The 22,933-nt window shown below is 43.8% G+C and overlaps 1 protein-coding gene across 1 annotated transcript in view; it reads right to left on the bottom strand.

Moving 5' to 3' along the window:
- Positions 1–2,014: 2,014 nt before the first annotated feature.
- Positions 2,015–22,933, bottom strand: part of LOC143517750 (uncharacterized) — a 41,286-nt gene continuing 20,367 nt past the window's right edge. The window contains exon 2 of the mRNA XM_077010535.1: positions 2,015–4,964. Within this exon, the coding sequence (XP_076866650.1) occupies positions 2,841–4,946 (2,106 nt within the window). The 5' untranslated portion in view covers positions 4,947–4,964 and the 3' untranslated portion in view covers positions 2,015–2,840. The remainder of the gene's footprint in view (positions 4,965–22,933) is intronic.

The raw sequence follows: 22,933 nt of genomic DNA on the forward strand, positions 1-22,933 counted from the left end.
CGAGACAACATAAAATGTAAATACACGCATCTCTCATATTTTGGCTCGTGGACAGCAGCAAAACGAGAAAAGAAAGCGCGTCGGCGTAGCTTACGCAGCATTCGTAAAGCGCTCGTGCCTGTGAACTGAAACTAACTGAAACTGCGAAATAGCGCCCTCTGCGGTCACAGAATTCGACGGTCGCAGATTTCGGTGTAACACCGGCCCTGGTGCTCAGACATGTTCTTTTCCCCACAGCTTCACAGAGTAATAACTCCTGTTTTAACCTCAAATAATGTCCAGTGATAATGGCCAGTAATATATGGCTATGTGAGTATAACCTTCACATTGTGACATTTGCTTCTCTTATTTCATGAGTATTCAGTGTTTAATTATTCTCTTCATTAACTGTTTATTATTCACATGGATCATTCCCAGTGTTGCGAATAACGCCGGTAACGGCGTCATTTTGTCAGTAATGGGATAATATAATTAATTACTTTTCCTGTCGTTACATCGCCGTTGACGTTACTGGTCATTAAAAGCGGTGCGTTACTATATATTGATATACTAACAGTAATGCGAGCGGACCACTGTCCAGGCTAGTGAGGAGTAACAGATCTCGATAGGTCACAGTTCTCGGTGTAACTGTTTAACTTAACAAGTCAGTAAGCGATTGGCTAAGGCAGCGTTATGATAGCCAATCAGAGCCAGTGTTTTTACACGCGCGCCGAAGCACACCAGTGACACACGACACAAATGAAGAAGTGGCAGAAATGGCAAGTCAGGAGCAAGCCGAAGAAAAATTAGCATTTTCAAGGTGGCGATATAAACATTATTTAAGAAAATACTTGAAGTTCCTGAATGTCTACCAGACTGGGTATTTGGTTTATTTAATTAAGAATAGAGGGTTTATTGTTAAGTTTACTTCTGTTCAGTTGTCTCAGGTTGAGATAATTTAATTTAATAGATGTAAATGCACTTTATATAGTGTAACTGTTTTGTTTATTTTTTTTTTTTTTTTTTTTTACAAAGATTTGGGATTTTAAATGATTTTATCCTGCACTGGTCTGTGGATGTGCAATAAATATCAAAAGTTAAAACACCTTTCTGATCTACTCATTTCAACTGACTGTGAAAGCTGCTTTTTCAAAAAAATTCTTATTCATTGGCATGTAACGCAAATAGTTACTTTCCCTAGTAACGAGTTACTTTTATTATAGAGTAATTCAGTTACTAACTCAGTTACTTTTTTGAACAAGTAGTGAGTAACTATAACTAATTACTTTTTTAAAGTAACGTTCCCAACACTGATCATTCCACATAATCACCCTGTGTTGAGTCCATCCTCAGCTCCTCCATCACGTTGTGGTATACCGGGGCCACTGCCAGGGACAGACAAAGGCTGCAGCACATTGTGCGCTCCACTGAGAAGGTGATAGGCTGCAGCCTCCCATCTCCCCAGGGAGAGATGTACGTCTGGTACTGTATGTCTCCAGGACTGTGGGGAGAGCGGATCGGATCATAGCAGATCCTTCTCACCCCGCACACGGACTATTTGATCCACTCCCCTCGGGCAGGAGGCTTCGGTCCATTCAGACCAGAACCTCCCGCCACAGGAACAGTTTCTTTCCCTCTGCCATTGGACTCAAGAACAGCACATAATCATGTTATCTATCCTGCACAACCTGCCTTCGTCACTTTTACTTGGAATGCACTACTCCACATGCACTACTGTACATAGTACTGTTGTTGCACATTTTCTGCCTCTGTATTCTTATGCCCTTTGTATTTTTATTAATCTTTTATTCACTTTATTCATTCTATTTATATTCCCTTATTATTACTTGTCTTTATGTTGCACCTTCATGCCGAAACAAATTCCTAGTCTGCAAACCCTGTTCATTGACAATGGCAATAAAACTTTTTCTGATTCTGATGTTGCTCAGCTTCTGTTCCTGTGTTTAAGGTAAAGAAATTAACATTTACCTGCATTTACTAGAAAGGTTATAGAAACCAATAAAGAGTCGGGAGACTGTGTTGATCCACTGTTTATTTGTGCACATGGAGAAACTTAAGATCTTTTTTGTAGCCAGAAAAGACTGGGAGTCCAACATTGGGTATTTAGTCCAATGCCAACAGAGTGAGATCAAACTTAAAAGAAAGAGAGATATGAGAAAGAAAGGAGGGGGATGGGGAGTTGGTGGATAAGATGGTGGGGTAGTTGGAGAGAGGGTAGATTAGAGGTAAGGGGTAAATGGAGAGAGGGATGGATGAGAAGGGAGAGGGTAGATGTGTAGAGGGTAGGTTAGAGGGGAGGATGGAGATTGGAGAGGATGGGTGTGAGGGTAAGGGTAGATGTGTTGAGGGGAGGGGTAGATGGCGAGAGGGGTGGTTGAGAGGGGAGGGGTAGATGTGTAGAGGGTGGGTGAGAGGGTAAGGGTAGATGTGTTGAGGGGAGGGGTAGATGGCGAGAGGGGTGGTTGAGAGGGGAGGGGTAGATGTGTTGAGGGGTGGTTGAGAGGGGAGGGGTAGATGGAGAGAGGGGTGGATGAGGTCTGAGAGGCCTCATCTCAGAGGTCAATATGACCTCCTGACCTTGGTGCTGCTCTCACAGACGTACAAGGAGCAGAAAACAATCACAAAATAAATCAAATATGGGAGGAGTATATGAATTTCTTTCATCAGCAAACCATTCAATCATTTTTGAAGCTAAACTAGAAAATATTTTCTTGAATGAAAATTAATATGAATGAAAGCAGCACAAACAATGAATTAGAAGTTTAAAAGCACATTAGCTAGAGAGAAAGCATGGTTTAATTTGATGTAATTGGACATGAATCTAATTTTTGTTCCTCTGTTCAGATGTAGTCTCTTTCCTCTTCCTCTGTGAATCCACTTTTAACAGCTGCTTGAATGCTCTTCATCTCTTCAGGGGCAGCAGAGGGCAGAATTGCCAGCAGCTCTTTATCAATCTTTTCCACTCTTGAGTTTGTCTTCCTTTCAAACTCAGCCTTGTTCTTTAGAACTAGTTGTAAAATGGCGTTTTCCGCTGCAGCACAGGAGTTCTGTAACTGCAGACGTTCCCATTCAAACTCTGGCTTTTCCTTGTCCATGACCATAAGTTTCCCCAGTGAGCTGATCTGATCCATGATGTGCTTCTCAGACACTTCAGTGTAGGTTGTTGAGATCATGTTGACCAGACTAGCAATGTTAGTGGCTTGAAATGCTTGGCTGTAGAGAAGGTCTTTGGCAAAGAGCTTTCCATTATAAGAAAGTGACTGAGTCTTCTGAGATGTAGAATCAAAATCTTTGAGAGTTACTTTCAGGTTGGTTTTCACAATGATGGTCACCATCTGAAAGAAGTGAACCATCTTCTCCCACTGCACCTTCACTCTGCCCATGGTACTCATACCTTTCATCAGCATCTTGATGGTGGTTTTAAAGTTGATTTCTTTGATGTTACAGTTCCTCATTTCATTAATGAATTTCTTACCTTCGTTTATGATGTTCTCCATGTTCTCCACACTCTTCTCATAGATCTCTCTGGTCTTGTCTAGTTGAGCTCTGCTCTGCTCTATGCGGAAACGAGCATTATCTGAGGCTCTCTGTGAGGCAGTCTGCTTCTCAGAATTACATTCATTATACATCATGGGTGGTTTTGGCACCAGGACAGGAGAACATGTGACATCTTTACTTTTGCTGTCAAATGCACGTGCTGATTGAGTCAGGTTTTTGATTTCTTCAACCAGCTCCTTTGTTTTGGCTTCCTCACATTTTCCATCTGCATATTTTGCCAGTTCTGTACAGATGTTGATGCCCTGTTCACATATCTTCTGGGCACGATTCTTTGCTTCACATTGTGGGGATTTTTCTAAACTGGCACTGATTATTTTCCATTGATGTGGCAAGAAATCTGATTGTGGAGATTTACTCTTCTGATCATACAGTTCATTCCACTTTATGTTCTCCTCCTGTACAAACTGCTGAATCAACTCAGCACATTTCAGGATTTCTGCAGACTTGCTGTATATTTTTATTTCATCGATTACATCTACAGTCTCATCCTGACCTCTTATGTTCCCCTTTGTTTGTGATCTATCTTTTGAAGCATTACACAGTCCAGTCAAAGATTCAGTTAATACTTTTGAAGCATTAGCAATCATGGATACAGGGTTACTTAGGGTTGATATCACTCCAGTAATTAGATTGGTGGTACACTCAGTCACACTTGAAACATAATCCATCCTGATCATCTCCCATCCACTGGGAAGGGAATCCATTGCACTTCTGTAACTCTTGTGTGCTTCAGTAAGTTGCTCTGTTAGGGCATTCTCTACATTTTCAGAGCGTTTTAGAGCTTCTTCTAATGACTCTTTGGTCATTTTGTGCCCTTCCAGTTCCATTTTTATTTTGTCTAGCTCCTCTCCATAAAAGTGCTCTGCATTGACACATGCTTCCAGCAGCTCTTGGATTATGTTGATGACATCACTGAACCCCTTTTCTGTTGCAGAAGCCAGAATAAAGCACTCATCTGCAATGAGGCGAATGTTCTCCAGCTGGTCAGGCAGGAGAGCTTTAACAACCTCATCATCACCATGGAACAGAATCTTCACAGCATTCTTCATGTAATCTGGGACAGTGAGGGTGTGGAGTCGAATCTGATCCATGTTCTTATGGGCTTTGTTGAACGCTCCCCAGCCAGAGTTACACACCTGCATGAGGCAGGCGCGAAAGGACTCTGGGTACTTGATGTACTGGTAGCCATCCTTGGGTGGGTTTTTGTTGATGGAGAAATCAGTTTGTGAAGAGATGAAGACCAGTTCTCCCATGATGGCTATGGAGAGTGGTGCAGGAGTCAGGTACCCCTCCCAGTTGGCATAGGGCTGCATTATAAGCTTGGATTGGTTTCTCATCTCCTCAGCTGAGGTGAGGCTTTTACTGGCCTTCACAATTTGGGAATCCATTATTTAGCTTTCTTCTTTCTAAAAAATTAATAAAAATGAGAAGATATTTTAGTATGCTACAAAACTATTCAGTCTTTTAATCTTTTTAATTTTAATTAAATTATTGAGAGATTACAAAATGAAACCATTAATTTTTCCTTGCTCTAGTGACGTTTGATATTTTTCATGAAGTTTGAAGAGCTTAGTTGCAGCTATACAACCTAAAACATTATGCACATAGTAAAGCTGAGTATAAATTAGTATAAAGTAGCTACCAACAGTGGAAAAAGGATAAAATATTAATTTGGTCAGTGTAATGATATTCAGGTAATGATGTAATTTAATTGTAACACTAGGTGTCACAAGTGAAATAACGTTAGTTAAGCAGAACATGAATAGAGAGAGTAAGAAGAAGGCATGTGGAGCGAGTGGGAAATAAAACAAGACAAGTTCATTAAAGTGTCTATCTTTATTGTATTAAAAACAAATACAATAATAATACATGGTACCAGGAGTAAATAATAAAGAAAGCGACTTCGGTTTAAGACTTGAAGATCAGACGAAATGGATTCTCTGAAGCCTCCTGAAGCTCTTAAACTCACGGGTAATGTCGACGGCAACTGGCGCAATTTCAAGCAGCAGTTTCAACTCTATATCATGGCGGTCGGACTGGACACGAAGCCAGACGCGAGGAAGATTGCAGTTCTTCTCACTGTTGCAGGCCCACAAGCAATATGTAATGTTCACTGAACGGATCTAATAAGACACAGACAATGTGCTTCGGTCACTGTCTGGCGTGCATGTGCCGCCAACTCTTTATTGTAGTTAGAACTGTTGCACTCTGGTGCATCTTGATTACATCATTAACCGGTGTATTCCTGGCTATACCCAGAATACTACATCTCCTTCCTTTTAAAGAACATGACCGTTGTAAATAATCATATCCATAAAGTGTCACAGCAACAATTACTCCGAACACTCAAACTTGGTTCAGTTACTTCAAACAGTTCAAATGTACTAAGCAGTATGACAATAACTGTCACTAAAATGTAATACAGTATGTCAGCATTAACTTCAATTTTAAACATTCCTGAGAATCCTAGCATAACTAAATATAACAATTGTAACCTTGACTCTGGTATTTTCTAATTATAACATCAGAACAAACAATTTCAACATCAAAGTCATATTTTCAAACACTTCCAACAGTTTCTTCACTCTTTTTTATTTATTATTATTTTTTTATAAGTCTAGCCTAGCTCTTGGTTTCACTATGCGACCTGATTTAGTGGTGGTGTAGTGTGGAGGTTCTTGTGGGGGTGGTTGACCCACAGTGTCCTGCTGAAAGATCATTGACTCGGTGTTCTCATGATCAGGGTCATGAGCTAGTGTCTCTGTGTTGGTGCTGCTCTCAGCCTTCAGAAGGTGGCGCCTGTTGCGTCTCAGCGTCTGACCTTCTTCTGTGAGGATGTTGTATGATCTCTGGGTGCCTGCTGGATCCACAACAGTTGCGGGTTCCCATTTCCCATTTGGCAGTTGGACACGGACTGCAGCTCCTGCAGCCAGGGCAGGTTGTGCTTTTGCAGTCTTGTCGTAGCAGAGTTTCTGCCTTGTCTGACAGACCTCTCTCCGGCTGCGAACCATGCTGCGGCAGACGATCTCCGGTTGAAGTTGTTTCTCAGTGCATGGAAGGATTGAACGCAGACGCCTGCTCATCAGCAGCTGCGCTGGCGATTTCAGTCCATCAACCGGGGTGTTCCTATATTCCAATAGACTCAGGTAGGGGTCTGACTGTTGCGCATGTGCTTTGTCCATGAGGGCTTTGGCTGTCTGGACAGTCCTCTCGGCCAGACCATTACTCTGTGGGTATAGTGGGCTGCTTGTGATGTGCTCAAAGTCCCATGCGCATGCAAAGTCTTTGAACTCCCGTGAGCTATAGCAAGGCCCATTGTCACTGATAAGTGTCTGTGGAATACCAAACCTTGCGAACATAGCCCTGAGCTTTTGGATAACTGTTTTGGATGTGAGGCTGGTGATTTTTTCCACTTCGAAATACCTGCTGTAGTAGTCGACAGCAACAATGTAGTCAGTGTTGTTCCATGTGAACAAGTCTGTGGCTATCACCTGCCAAGGTCGCTCTGGAATGGGATGTGAGATCATTGGCTCTTTTTGGGCGGAATTGCGTCGCTCTTGGCAGATGCTGCAGGATCCTACCAGCGCCTCTATCTCCTTACCCATCCCGGGCCAGAACAGTACATCTCTCGCTCGCTGCTTGCACTTCTCAATCCCCAAGTGTCCTGTGTGAATGCATGAGTGAGTGGGGCACTATGATTTTCTCTCCTTTTAGCAGGATGCCATTTGTCTCTGATATCTCGTCCCTGTAGTTCCAGTATGCTGCAATAGCAGGTGGGCATTTCTTGCGTGACTCAGGCCACCCTGCGGCGATGACCCGTCTCAACATTGAGAGTTGCTCCTCTTGCGCTGTGGCAGCCTTGATTTCTGACAATTTGTTGTCACTTATTGGTGCGTTGCTGCCCACAGAGTGTATTTGTAAGTCCATACCTTCACTCAGTGAGTTTTCGTTGCATTCGATGGGTTTCCTGGAGAGTGTGTCTGCAACTGGTATATGTTTTCCAGGCTTGTGTGTGATGACAATGTCGTACCGTTGCAGCTGCAGTATCATGCGCTGGAGTCTTGGGGGAGCCGCTGCTAGAGGCTTCCGCATGATTGACTCCAGTGGCTTGTGGTCTGATTCGACAACCACCTGACGACCATACAGGTATTGATGAAACCGCTTGCATCCGAAAAGCACTGCATAAAGCTCCTTCTCTATCTGGGCGTAGTTTCCTTCAGTTTCATTTAGTGCTTTAGATGCGTATCCGACTGGTTTCTCTTCTTGTAGCAACACGGCTCCTAAGCCGCATTTGGATGCGTCAACCTGCAGCTTTACATCTTTTGTGGGGTCGAAGTATGTGAGTACAGGGCCAGGTTCCTCTGTCGGGAGGTCTTTCACCTGTTGGAAAGCTATGTCATGGTTTGAGTCCCACGCAAACTCACTGCTATGCTTTAACAGCTGCCTGAGGGGAGCTGTGGCCTCTGATAGTCTGGGAGCGAATCTGGAGAGGTAAGTGACCATGCCCAGTATGGTTTCCAGCTCCGTTTTGCTGCGTGGGGGAGCCATTTCTCTGATGGTCTTGACCTTGCTGGGGTCAGGCCGGATGCCTTCTCGTGTCAGTCTGTGACCGAAATAGCTCACCTCAGTAACACATATGACGCTCTTGTCCTCGTTCAGCTTTATTCCTCTCTCTCTCGTTCTTTCCAACATGGCACGTAAGTTTGCGTCGTGTTCCTCTTTGGTGAGGCCATATACCAGGATGTCGTCTACGATGGCTGCGACACCCTGAAGCCCTTCGTAGGCTTCATCAACCCTCCGTTGGAATTCGTCCTGTGCTGATATGATCCCAAAGGGAAGTCGTTTGAACCTGTATCTGCCAAAGACAGTGTTGAAGGTGGTGAGCATGGATGATTCATGGCTTAGTTTGATTGTCCAGTAGCCTGATCGGGCATCCAGCACACTGAAGTACTGTGCTCCAGCTAGTCTCAGTGTGATGTCGTCGAGAGTGGGGAGCGGGTAGTACGGTCTTTGGATGGCTTTGTTCAAGGGGCGGGGATCAAGGCATACCCTGAGTTTTCCTGTCTTTGGCTTTTCCACTGCCACTAAGGCGTTTACCCATTCAGTTGGTTCTGTCACCTTTGTGATAATGTCCATTTTTTCCATTTTATCCAGATCATCTTTGAGCCTGCTACGGAGAGCGTATGGGATGCGGCGAGGCGGACACACTACAGGTGTGACTGTAGGCTTGAGGTGGAGGATGCACTCACCAGGAAACCGCCCGATGCCCTTGAACACATCTGCAAACTCTTCTGTGATGCTTGCATGTGTTTCTGGCTGTGCCTGGATGATGTGTACGAGCTTGACTATGTTTAAATCTAAACATGCTCTCATTCCCAAGACTGCAGGGGCATTTTCGACATCCACAATGTCAAAATCCAACATGATTGTTTTTTCTTTGAGTCTGCATGTTAGTCTGCAGGCTCCCTTGACTTTAAGCCTCTGTCCCCCGTATCCTGATATGTTACCGTCTGGTGAGCCTAACCGCACATCTCCAAACATTCTGTGGAATGTGTCTGCTGGTATAACATTAGCCTGAGCGCCTGTGTCGACTTTAAACTTTAATTTGCGCCTTGCTTTGCCTATTTCTATCTCTGCAAATGCCTGTTCCCTGGTGTTTGCATGTAGCTTTGTTATACTATCAATAAACAGCTCAGGTGGTGACTCTTCTGTGCAGTCTGACACGGTGTGCACTTTCTTTGACTTGAATGTTGTCTGTTTTTGTTGTGTACGTGCCCTACAGACTTAAGCAAAATGGTTAAATTTCTTACATTTGTTGCATTGTCGTCCTTTTGCTGGACAGTCCTCTGTGCGACTGTGTGCTCGGCCGCACGCGCCGCACTCCTTGCTCCTCACTGCGCGGTCACCGTCAGCTTCGCCGGCTACTTTGCGTCCATGGCGCGCGTGTGCTGCTTTATCTATCCATCTGTTGACTGCATGCACGGATTGGCTAGCCTGGTTAGCAGCAGGGAGGACCATCGTCTTTAGCTGCTGTTGCGACAACTCATGTGAGCGTGCAATGTCAATAGCATTTTCAAGCGTGAGGCCTGGGCCGTAGCAGAGTAACTTTTCACGTATTCTTGGCGAGTTTATGCCGAAAACAATTCGGTCTCGGACCATCTCATCGCCGTTGGGGTAACCACAGTCTTTCACCAGTAGCCTTAGCTCAGTTACAAACTGGTCAAAACTCTCACTATTCCCTTGCATCTTTTCATGAAATTTATATCGTGCAAAAATGGGGTTTGCTTTTGGTGTTACATACGGTTCAAACCTGTCATAGTATGTAGTTAGCAGTTTCCTTTCATCTGCTGCAAGAGTCCATGTGTTGAACACGTCGCGACCCTTCTCGCCGACCCACAATAGCAAGTAGCTACATTTTTCCTCCTCTTCTCTGGAGGCTAGCGGACCCGAAAACATAAGCTCCACATGTTGGCGAAACTTTCTCCATGCGTCAGGCATGTTCGACGAGTCCCAGTCTATCCGTGGCGTGGGGACACCAGTGCTGTCCATCTTCCGTCGGCAGGTTGATGTGCACTGAACTCTGACACCATGTAATGTTCACTGAACGGATCTAATAAGACACAGACAATGTGCTTCGGTCGCTGTCTGGCGTGCATGTGCCACCAACTCTTTATTGTAGTTAGAACTGTCGCACTCTGGCGCATCTTGATTACATCATTAACCGGTGTATTCCTGGCTATACCCAGAATACTACACAATAGAAGTCTATAACACCTTTGTTTTCAGAGAGGATGAAGATAAATAAATTCGACGTGGTGCTCTCGAAATTTGATGATCATTGTTCTCCAAAAAAAAAGAAACATATGAGAGGTATGTTTTTCGTTCTCGAGTACAAATGCAAGATGAGCCATTTTATATCTTCTTAACTAGGGTGACCAAACGTTCGTATTTCCCGGGACATGTCCGTATTTCACGTCCGGCATCCCGGGTTTTTTTTTTAAGTGAGGAAATGTCCTGGTTTTTAAATTACCTTCATCGGGCCATTAATTCTACAGGCACTAGGACCCTGAGCACGGCGCTGCATGAGACGAAGCCTCATCAGTGAGGGCAGTCCTGTTTTTAATCAGATCGCAAACATGCCGAAGCGCAAGTGTGTGTTCGGGGTAGAGAGAGTGAGAGAGTGAGTGAGTGCTCGCTCGCTCGCAAAGTGTCCTGGTTTTCCCAAATAAAAATATGGTCACCCTATTCTTAACTGACCTCAAGCTGAAAGCTAAAACATGCAATTTTGACATATTGAAAGATTCCATGATTAGAGATCAACTTGTTTTTGGCATCCATGATAAAAAGTTACGTGAGCGTATGCTAAGAGAGACTGAGCTTACACTGGAGCATGCTATTAAAATGTGTCAAGCAAGTGAGCTAGCTATGCAGCATGTGAAGACATTTAGTGAACCTATTGCATGTGTTGGTATTAATAATAATAATAATAATAATAATAATAATAATATATTGTATTTAATGGTGCCTTTCTTGGCACTCAAGGTCACCTTACATAATTTAACAAACAAATTAAAAATAAACACAATATACACAATAAAAATAAGTACAAAAAAGAAACAGTGCAAGTAAAATTTACAGGTCATATGGAACTTTAAACAAGTAAGTGAGTTTTAAGTTTGATTTTAAAATGTGGTAATGAATCTGTGTTGCGTTGTTAATGATGGTTCTTCTGTGAACATCGTATCAGCAGGAAAACAAAAGCACTCATATTCTGGGTCCAAGAATGTTAAACAGAATAATGCCAAGTTCAACTGCAAACGCTGTGGTTCCTGTCATCTTCCTAGATGTTGCCCTGCTTATGGCAAACTGCTCTAAATGCAAAGGCATTTTGCAAAGCAATGCTTCTCACAAAAGAAAGAGGCAAATAAAGTTCAACCAGTTGACATTGCTGAAGACACAGATTATAGTGACACATTTTTTATCAACATGGTGGCCTGTGAGGAGTCACACATGGTCGAGCTTGCGGAAAACGTCAAACATAAATGCATACAAGCTGAAGAACAGCAAATGCAAGACCATAAAGACAAGTGGATAGTGCCATTAGATGTAAATGGAGCAGTTATCACACTCAGGTTGGACACCGGTGCAAAAGCAAATCTGATTAGCATGTCAGACATCAAGTCCATGAGAGAAAAGCCAACAATTCCTAAAAGAACAGTGCTACTGAAAAACTACAATGGACAAGCTATTGACTGTTTAGGCATCTGTAAGCTTAACGTAACCATCAAAGGTAAAGTACACCATGTTCTCTTCTCTGTGGTTCCAGAAGGTCTAGATTCACTGATAGGTGACAAAGCTTGTGAAAAACTAAACTTGGTCAAGCGAGTTTACCACATCAATGAAGACTGTCAACCCATCAGCAAATGTTATATCTCAGGTGATGCTATTGTGCGAGGTTTTGCAGATGTGTTCACTGGTTTTGGTACATTGCCACATACATACAGCATCCAGCTAAAAGAAAATGCACAATCGGTAGTGCACGCTGCAAGAAGAGATCCCGCACCCCTGAGAGCAAAACTTAAGAAAGAACTAGACAGGATGACCATGCTTGGAGTAATCAAGAGAACAGAGGAACCTACAGACTGGGTAAACTCAATGGTGTAAAAAAAAAAAAGGTGATCTGAGAATATGCATTGATCCGAAAGACTTGAACGAAAACATAAAAAGAGAACACTATCAGATACCAAAACGTGAAGAAATCACCAGTGAGATGTCGGGTGCAAAATATTTCACTAAGCTGGATGCATCTCAAGGCTTCTGGCAGTTAAAGCTGGATGAAAACAGTTCCAAGTGCTGTACATTCAACACGCCCTTTGGAAGATTCAGATTTCTCAGACTTCCTTTTGGAATTGGTTCTACATCAGAAATCTTCCACAGAGCTCGAGGCCGCCCGCGACGCTGCCTACTCGGCCGTCTCCACTCCCTCGTCACGGCGGCTCAGCGCGACCACCATCTTGACCCGGGCACCAGGCTGGGAGCGCCAGTGAGGACGCGGAAGGCAGCCGGCGTCGTCACCCCTACCTCAGCCGGACTTCTCCTCTGCAAATCCGTTCGAGGTGCTCAGCTCCGGGTCCTCTGCCTCGCCCTCACCCCTGCGTCCGACACCACCCTCACCAGCGCCGGCACCGAAGAAGAATAAGGGCGGTATCCTTGTTATCGGCGACTCGATAACACGGCACATAAAGATTAGCCTGCCAGGTGCTAAAAGAACCCCCACTGTGTCCTGTTTTCCAGGCGCTCATGTCCTGGACGTGGCCAGGCGGCTTCCCTCGGCGCTGAAGCAGCGAGACGACTTCGGCACCGTCGTCCTTCATGTGGGGGTTGTCGACACCTTCGCCTGGCGCAGCGAGATCCTGAAGGAGCACTACCGCTCGCTTCTGGACACCGCACGGAAGACGACGTCGGCCAGGCTTGTTGTCTCCGGTCCGCTTCCAACGTTCCGGCGAGGGTGCGAGTTATTTAGCCGTCTTTTCTGTCTCCACAGCTGGCTCCGGGACACCTGTAGCAGCGCCGGCGTGGACTACATAGCAGCAATATTAAGCTAAGGCTAGGACTTCTAAACATTAGATCACTTGCATCAAAAGCTGTGATAGTAAACGAAATAATCTCAGATAACAGACTACATGCACTCTGTTTAACAGAGACATGGGCTAGAGTAGAAGAATATGATGAATGAAGTTTTAATGAAGCAGCTCCTACTGGATACAGTTATGTTCATCAGCCCCGTATCACAGGGTGTGGAGGTGGAGTAGCCACAATATATGACACAGATATAGGTTTTACTGTAAAACCAACCACCTCTATTAACTCATTCGAGGCTTTGATAGGTGAAATAGGCAATAATCTTATAGGCAATAAAACAAAGCTTAAATTTGTGACCATCTATCGACCGCCGGGTCCCTACTCAGAATTTTTTCAGGAATTTGCTGAGTTTCTTTCGGAACTAGTCTTAACCATCGAGAGATTTGTAATTGTGGGTGATTTCAACATTCATTATGAAAATGAATCAGACCCACTGAAAATTGCGTTCGACTCCATACTAGATTCAGTAGGTATAGCCCAAAATGTGACGGGGCCTACCCACCGCTGTAAACACACCTTAGACTTAATACTTACTTACGGATTAAACATAGAAAATTTGGCAGTCATCCCCCAAAATGACGCCATTTCAGATCATTTCCAACTACTATATGAAATGGCTTTATACGATGTACATCAGATGCGCCATACAAAAACCACGCGCACTATCACATCCGACACTGCAGCAACATTTATAAACTTACTGCCAGAGCTACCGAACACTATGTCACTGCAGCCCAATGAATTAGAACAGGCAACACAACAGTTTTATTCCACACTCAGCAACACCTTAGACAGTGTAGCTCCAGTTAAAACAAAATTAATTAGGGAGAAAAAGCTTGCACCGTGGTATGAAGACCACACTCGCCTTCTAAAACAGGCAGCTCGAGCAGCGGAGCGAAAATGGAAATCCACCTCACTAGAAGTGCTTAGAATCACATGGAAAGACGCCATAGTCAAATATAAACATGCCCTAATAAAAGCTAGAGCTGCATACTATTCGACACTAATACAAAACAACAAAAATAACCCTAGATTTCTCTTCGCGATGGTATCTAAACTAACAAGAAATATCAACGACACTAGTTCTAATACAGCACTTACACTAGCGATGAATTTTTAAACTTTTTAAATAATAAAATAGATAATATCCAACTACAGAGTCATAATACATCGCAGCCTAACCTCCAATCCAACCCCAGTGTAACGGAGACAGCCAAAGACATTGCAAAATCACAAAGTGGATTACTATCACCTTGGAAGGCAAGAGACTAACCCATCCACAGCTCTTTAAGTGTATGTAAACATAAACGCTGGTCTTTCACTCTGTAACAATCATCAAGGAATTCCTACTCCTAATGGCTCTCCTCTCCAAAAAGCTTAGGAAGACTTAACTTATCTGATCATCTGAGAGTAAAACAAAGACCCTTACTGTGCTCTGGCCAGGATCAACCCTTCTCAGGAGGGCACAGAGCACAGAGAGCAGGAAAGGTCTACACCCATAAGCCTAAATCACAGGCCTATCTGATTCCCCAAGGTTTGACCCCAATTTATAACACCTTGAATTCTTGTGTTAAGACCCAGAACTAAATGTGCAATATTTTGGAAATCCTTGTAACTCCAAATCTGAACTGTACATGGAATTGGAATTCAGCCTACAGGAACCAGCTCGGCGAATGCAGTCTAGAGACACCAAACATGACTATCTTTCACCCAAGGAAAGGACAAGTATGCATGGAACCAATATCCAGCTTCCCAGCCTTCAGGCACCAGGACAGAGTACCTCTTAATTGAACATTATGTGATCTGCGGTTGACATAAAGAAACCAATCGTGATCTTTCATGTGTTCAGCATTAAGTATTGTTATCAGAATCTTTGTGGTTATATAATCACACCACATTGATGCATATCCATGTATTACTATAATTTCAGTAGTTAGATACACCTATCTTTGTAGCTTTGAATTGTATCGTGAAGGCATGCATGCATATACATATTCTTGTGTGTTCTGCTGTTTAGATATGCATGCTCATTAGGTTCTGTGTGTTAAGGTCATAGAGACCTACATATTCTCATATCCATGTGCTACATTATTTGAGATCTATCAATACACTTGTAGTCCAGTGTAATGTCTAATTAAGATTTATATATCTATCCGAGTATCAAAATGTAATGTGCTATAGTAGGCATATACATATACATGTATTAAGTTGTGCCACTTACCAAATGTAACCATGTTCATATGTGCTTTTGTGACCTCATATTCATACCTGTCTGTGCATTATGTGTCATTCAGTGTCCAGAAGTGGAAATTAAGAATGGCTCAAGGTATAGGCTGGTAGAGTCAATTTGATACTTATTTAGGCAGAGCATACAAATCTATTTATTTAGGAATCAGAGAATTCTAATTGTCTTGAAATTGTAATAGTCTGCTTTTGTCTCCCATTAACTAAATCTCTGAGAGACGGGCAGGGTCACAAACCCCCCTTCTCTCCCTTCTCCCCTCTCTCTCCTTTCTCGGATTACCTCCTGTCCGGGCAGAGATTATGCATATTCAGAAATCAGAGTCCAATGATCACCAGAATAGCAACTCATGGGGAACTACAGTCACGCCCCTAAATGTTGCTTAAAAGGTGTCCCTCGAGAAGTGGAAAGAAGAGTTGGAGTGATGCCAAGAGTCCGCAATTAAGTTCGAACTTTATCCAACTTCTAGGAGATCTTCGTTATAATCTATTTCTCGAGAAAGTGTTTTATTTAGTCTGTGTCTTCGTCAAACTTACTTTTGTTTTCATTGTTTTAAAGTCAAGCTCATCTTCCTTTCTTAGTTAAATTCGAGTTATTTCTGTTTGGCCGATAGAAATTGACTTTAGTTTAACTTCGAAGTCCATCTCACCAAGTGAACTGCTACCCTCCAGCCACGACTGTGACGTCATCGCCAGGTCTTAGCGATTCGAGCCGTCTTGAAAGACAGACTCAGCTGACCCAGCCACCTCAGGAGTGAACGAACATTGAACGCGCGTCGGCCGACACGCCTTCCTCCCCCCGGACACACGCACGGACGTGCCGGGCTACGTCACAGTAAGACCCAGAGTTCACGTGCTGTTTTGGGGTTGCCAGTTCGTCTGTTAACGACCAATTATATCTCTACCTCCCATAATCCGATTTAGCAATAGTTATTACTATAGAAATCTATGCCCGGATCTTCCCTTCATACTATCCTACTTTCTTTCTAAAACATCTATAATCCATTTAAGTTCCATGACCGTCAATAATTGCTGATTATTTGCTGTTGTTGTTTAATGTTCCATTCTTTGTTGTTTACTATATATCTGGTTTGATTAGTAGATTCAAGTATAGGTTTAGTTTCACTTTGAGCCAAATCATTCCACATGTTATCCTTTATATCAATTGTCATATTAACCATTTAATAAATTTTGATATTTGTTCATTAATCCAGTCACGGTGGTAAATACATATTTGATTGATGGTATTAGGTCACTGCGCGGAATCAGAACTTAACCCTTTGTTAATTAGACTGATTAAACCATATTCCACCTCCGTTATCACAATACTGGTTCCTGAGCAATCAGGATGGTGCCCCGTTCATAATTCACAAACTAACATATGTATCCGCTACACCAGTAGTTTAGTTATTAGTAACTATGCATCCAAAAATATTACTGAGCTAAATGTCTTTGATCCTATATCGCAAAAAGAGCTCACAACACTGATTAGTTCGTCTAAGCCTACATCATGTATATTCGACCCAGGGGTGCAATTACTTACTTTCTGAGGTGTATGCAAACATACTTTCAGCGCCCCCCGAACAAAAGTTGTTGACGGGGCAGGGGGGCGAACGTAAGATGGACACAAATTAAGTATTATATCTCATTGATTTGGCGCCCCCTCTAGTGCAGCGCCCCTATGCGTCGCATACGCTGCATGCCCCCTTTTTGCGCCACTGATTCGACCCAGTTCCAACCCGTCTATTTAAAGACCTACTCCCAGCCATTGCAGGGCCCTTACTTAATATGATTAACTCCTCCCTTAACCTAGGTTACATGCCCAAACAATTAAAATGCACCGTAATTAGACCCTTGATTAAAAAACAGAATCTCGATCCACAGATTCTAGCCAACTATAGACCCATTTCTAATCTCCCATTTATCTCTAAAATTTTAGAAAAAGCAGTTTCCAATCAGTTAAACCACTATCTCCAATCAAATAGTATCCATGAAAAGTTCCAATCAGGATTTAGACCAAACCACAGCACTGAAACAGCTTTAAAGGGTAGTGAATGATTTACTAATATCGGCCGATAATGGGCTCGTCTTGTTCCTTATACTGTTAGATCTTAGTGCAGCTTTTGATACTGTAGACCACAACATTTTGCTGGATCAACTAGAAAACACAGTAGGTATTAAAGGAGTCGCACGCTCCTGGTTTAGATCATATTTAACTGACCGCTTCCAATGTGTAAGTGTTAATAATAAAACCTCTAAATGTGTGCAGGTTAAATATGGTGTCCCACAAGGGACAGTCCTACACTGTAAAAAAAACATTTTTTTAAACAGATATTTACTGTAAATAAATACAGTAATTTTCTGTCTTTTTCATAATAAGAGATTATACCTGTAAAATACAGGAAAATGACTTTTTTAAAAGAAAACTCCTTTAAATATACGGTCAAAGTCTGTAAATTTAAATTACAAGAATTTCTTGTTTTATAACAGGATTGTATATTTTTTTAAGGGTCTTGAGTGTTAATTTAGTAGTTATCAGTGTAAAAATACACTTTTCAGTGTAAAAACACAGAACAATGCCTTTTGTAACTTCACAGTAATTTTCCATTTTTAAACAGTAAATGCATGGTATATTAAAATTCCATATTATCAAAGAAATTATATTGAACCAAAAACAGCAGCCTAACATCTACATTTGACCAAAGCTGGAATTATAGTGAATTCAGATTTGAAGTAAAATATTATGTAAAATTTCCCATTTCCAATTCTCTAAATATACATTAATAACTCTGATACCAAACCAGCTGTAAATTCAATCACATGCACAAAGTACTGAACAACAGCCTTTTATTTGAAATGACATTTAAAGCAACAAGTTTAGAACGCAATACTGCTCCACTCTGCTAAAGCAAGTGAATAATATAAAATATTTGGTCCCTCAATCCCGGGCAATCAAGGGCTTTTCCTGAGGAGGCGCAAAGATATAAGGCATTAGGAGATTTTTTTCAGAAAGGCCCATAAGATAACTTTGTTAAAACTTTGCAATATATAGCAATAAGTTTGCGTAGGGGGGTCAGAGAAATAGTGTAGGTATGCTGACGAACCAACGTTCAATGCGAAAAATTCTGACTCAGTAATGTGTTCCAAACTACGTTGTACTTTTGTAAGGGTGTCATATAACATCACTCCTCACCGCCTAGCAGGTGTATGTTTTTTCCTGAATACTACTGTGACTTTGTCAAGCACAACCCAGCAAATCATCAGGCACTGCTAATAGTGAACTTGAGGCGATTTCAGGTCGGGAGACCAGTAAGAAGATATTTTGTTGTTTTCAAGCGGTCTGTGGGCTTCATCAAAGCTCCGGACACCATCGAAACATGTGGACCTAAAAATACAGCTTTTATCTCAATACTGACCAAATTTAATCGAAATCCGTGCCTGAGAAAGTATTTTACTAGACCGCGGAAAATAGGTAGTCTTGATTGACATTTGTGTATCGAACATCACGGTAGCGCAACTTTAGGCTATTATGGTGCATTTCCACTAGGGCCTACTTGGTGCGGTACGGTTCGATTTGCGACGGTTTGTGAGTGTTTCCATTAGTACCAGTTCCCAGTGAGCCAGCCCCTTCGGGTACTTTTTTCGTACTGACTCGCTCGAGGTTCTAACCGTTCCGAAGCGGTACAGTTCTGTGACGTGGAGGAACAGCATGACACTGATTGGCCAGGGAGTGTCGTCACAGGAGAGCGACTCCTCCGCTATCCACTATCGACTCCTCAGCCATTTTTAAAACCCGAGGAGAGAAGAATGGAGGACCATAAGAATGTTCCCTGGTCAAACGCCGAGGTACAAACCTTTCTGCAAATAATAGGTGATCAAAAAATCCAGGGCGAACTGGACGGGGCCACTAGAAACGTAAAAGTTTTTAGTGAGGTTTCCACGCTAATGGCCACTCATGGCTACCAGCGGTCCGTTATGCAGTGTCGGTCCAAGCTTAAAAAGCTTAAAAGTGATTACCGGGCGGTGAAGGACCACAATGGACGCAGCGGAGCAAACCGCAAAGATTGGAAGTGGTTTCAGCAGATGGATGCCATATACGGTCACCGGCCAGCCAGCAACGGCAGAGAAAACGTGCTGGACACGGCGATGTCGGTGCTGGAGGCCACGGAGGATGGTGAGTGTATTGTGATTTCACAGTTTTACTACTAGGCTCGTCAAAGATGTAATATGAACGTAATATGAACGCATCTATTGTAAACGCAGGAATTTAGAGCTGTGTTTGTAGTTAATGTTACCACCACAGTCACTACTGTACAATAGCTAGCTCTTAGCCACAGCGTGGAGCCTTGCTAGTTGCTAGTTAGCTGTAGCCATTAACAAAGCATGAGCAGCGATGACGTGCTACACATTTTGTGCAGTTACGCTGTATTGTTGTTGCTTTCACGGGAATGCTTGTGTTTAATATTTGTTATTTTTACGTTCAAGATTCCCCTTCCACTGACGAGGCGAGCGCCTCTTTGGAACCTCCCACCTCCCCCGCATCATACACGGAACCAGCGGTCTCTACACCGTCTGGATCTCAAACGCCTGTCCGGCGGCCCAATACAGGTGAGGAGCACAAAAAAACATGTGAAGCACCGGAGTAGCATGAGTACCGAGTGCATTTCAGTTTTACTAATCAACTCCCATTACCCTTTTTTTGTCAAGGCAAGCAAAAAAGGACCCAGACTGACCTAGATATCTGTGCACATCTCCTGGAGATGCAGGCGCAGGATGTACGGATGCACGAACAGATGTACGAGCAGCATGAGGAGCACATCCAGCTGCTGCTCCGTGATTCTCGCGAGGCCCGTGAACAAGAAGCCGAGCTGAGGAGAGCGGAGTTGGCGGAAAATGTTTCATTCAACCGGGCTTTCCTTGGGGTGTTTGGTGAACTTGTAAAAACATTGCGAGACAGACACCAGTAAAAACATTTTTACAGTTTTTTTGGGTAATTTGCTTTTTTGCCCATTTTTAAACTTTTTTTTACTATATTTACATATTTTGTAAATATCTACATTTATATATTTCTTAATAAAGTTTGGTTTCATTTGATTGTATGACTGACGCTTTTTATGCAGTGTGTGTTCATTGTCTTAACAATCCGCAGCAGATTATGAGTTTGACAATCACAGCTTTATTCCTTTGTGTACATGAAACAGGCAAGGGCAACAATTTAACTGTTATGACAGATATATTGCATCAGTGCATTGCGAGCATCTCTACCATCACACCCCTCCACACCCTCTGCCATTGCTGCCACTGGCTGCTGTGCAGCAGTAGCTGGCACATCCCATGTAGTGTCATATGTCTCTCCATAACTTTCACACAAATTATGCAGAGCGCAGCATACCAACACCATTGATTTCACAAGTTGGATGTCACAGTCATTTCTTTTCAGAAGGCAGCGCCATCTACCCTTAAGTCTGCCAAAAGCATTCTCAACAACAACACGTGTGCGACTGATATGTTGATTGAAGATCTGCTGCTCTTTTGTAAGGTTTCCGGTGTCCTGAAATGGCTTCAAAAGCCACTTTTGTAAGGGGTAGGCAGAGTCTCCAAGGATGTAATAGCCAGCGGGCATGGCACTGGTTGTCCTAACACCTGCTGGAAATAGATTTCCCCGGGTGGCCAACTCCCACAGCATGGACAGTCTCAGCACTCGACATTACCCCCCCCTGAGGTGGCCGGAACGGCCGAGCGCCGAGGACGACCGCGACGCCCACCAGCAGCAGGAGGAGGACGGCTCGTCGAACTCCATGGGCAGCCCCAGGGCGAGGCGCCGGTCGGTCTGGATAATGGCGGTGGAAGTCCGCTACCATCCCTTTGTCCCAGACGTCCTTCGCCGGCACACACCGTTGCTCCTCCGGGCCGAATCCCTCCCAATCTACTAGATAATGCAGAACGTTACCATGGCGTCGGGAGTCCAGAATAGCCCGCATAGTGTAGACGGGGGTACCGTCATAATCAATGGCTATGGGTGGAACGTCCTCTAGGGCAGCCTCGTCCAGGGGACCCGTAGTCGCAGGCTTCAGCAAAGACACATGAAACGAGCTGGACATACGGTAGTGTGGTGGGAGCTCAAGTTTGTACGTCACCTCGTTGATGCGTTTGACGATCCGGAACGGTCCGATGTACCTGGGTTTCAGCTTGTGACCGTAACCTCTCAGACGTATATCCCTTGTGGACAACCATACACAATCCCCTAGCTTGTAGTCGGGGTTGGGTGATGATCTGCCTTTTCCTTATTTCGCTGCAATACCGTGTTGATGCGTTGGTGTGTTTCTTCCCAGACTTTCTCACTACGCGTAATCCAGTCGTCGACTGCGGGGACGTCGGATTGCATTGCTGTCCATGGTGCCATGGTCGGCTGGTAACCTAGAAAACACTCAAACGGCGTAAGACCTGTTGTGGAGCTGGTTAGCGAATTCTGAGCCATCTCTGCCCACGGGAGAAACCTAGACCAATCAGTTGGATTATTGAGACTGAATATCCGTAAAAATTTTCCGAGTTCTTGGTTCATTCGCTCACACTGACCGTTCGACTGAGGGTGGTATCCTGACGTGAGGCTCACTGCAATTCCGAGTCGTTCTAGGAAGGCTGACCATACTTGAGAGGTGAATTGCGGTCCCCGGTCTGACACTATGTCCTCTGGGATTCCATAATTACGAAAGACGTGTTGGAAAACAGCTTCTGCAGTTTGATAAGCACTTGGGATACCGGGAAACGGAATGAAACGCACTCCTCGTGAAAACCGATCAATTACCGTAAGTACGGTGGTGTAGCCCTCTGAGTCCGGAAGGTCAGTCACGAAGTCCAGTGCCAGGTGGGTCCAGGGTCTCACTGGTACGGGCAAGGGGTGGAGTTTGCCTGCTGGAAGCGACTTCGGGGTTTTACACTGAGAACACGTTGAACATGAGGCGACGTACCTGTGCACATCCACGGTAACACTCTCCCACCAATATCTCTGGGTGATGAGCTGATGTGTGCGCGTCTCCCCTGGGTGACCTGTTGTGGGAGAGGTGTGGGCCCATGCCAAAAGTCGGTCACGGCATGCCGGAGGGACATAGATTTTCTCTGGGGGACATGTTGCAGGTATTTCTGTATTCTTCAGTAACGTCTCAATCTCCTCGTCAATGTCCCAGCGAATGGAAGACACAATCATTTTGGACGGGAGAACGGTCCCCGGTGTACCGTCGCTTACCTACCCCTCCTCCTGGAACATACGGGACAGGGCGTCCGCCTTAGTATTCCTCTGCCCAGGACGATAGGTAATGGTGAAGTCGAACCTCTCGAAGAAATGCACCCATCGCGCCTGGCGAGGAGACAATCTCTGTACATTACGAATATATTCTAGGTTCTTGTGGTCTGTGATCACACGGAAAGGGTGGTCAGCCCCCTCCAGCCAGTGTCGCCATTCCTCCAATGCCAACTTTATGGCCAGAAGTTCACG

Source organism: Brachyhypopomus gauderio, chromosome 6 (genome assembly GCF_052324685.1).
Source record: "Brachyhypopomus gauderio isolate BG-103 chromosome 6, BGAUD_0.2, whole genome shotgun sequence".
Lineage (NCBI taxonomy): Eukaryota > Metazoa > Chordata > Actinopteri > Gymnotiformes > Hypopomidae > Brachyhypopomus > Brachyhypopomus gauderio.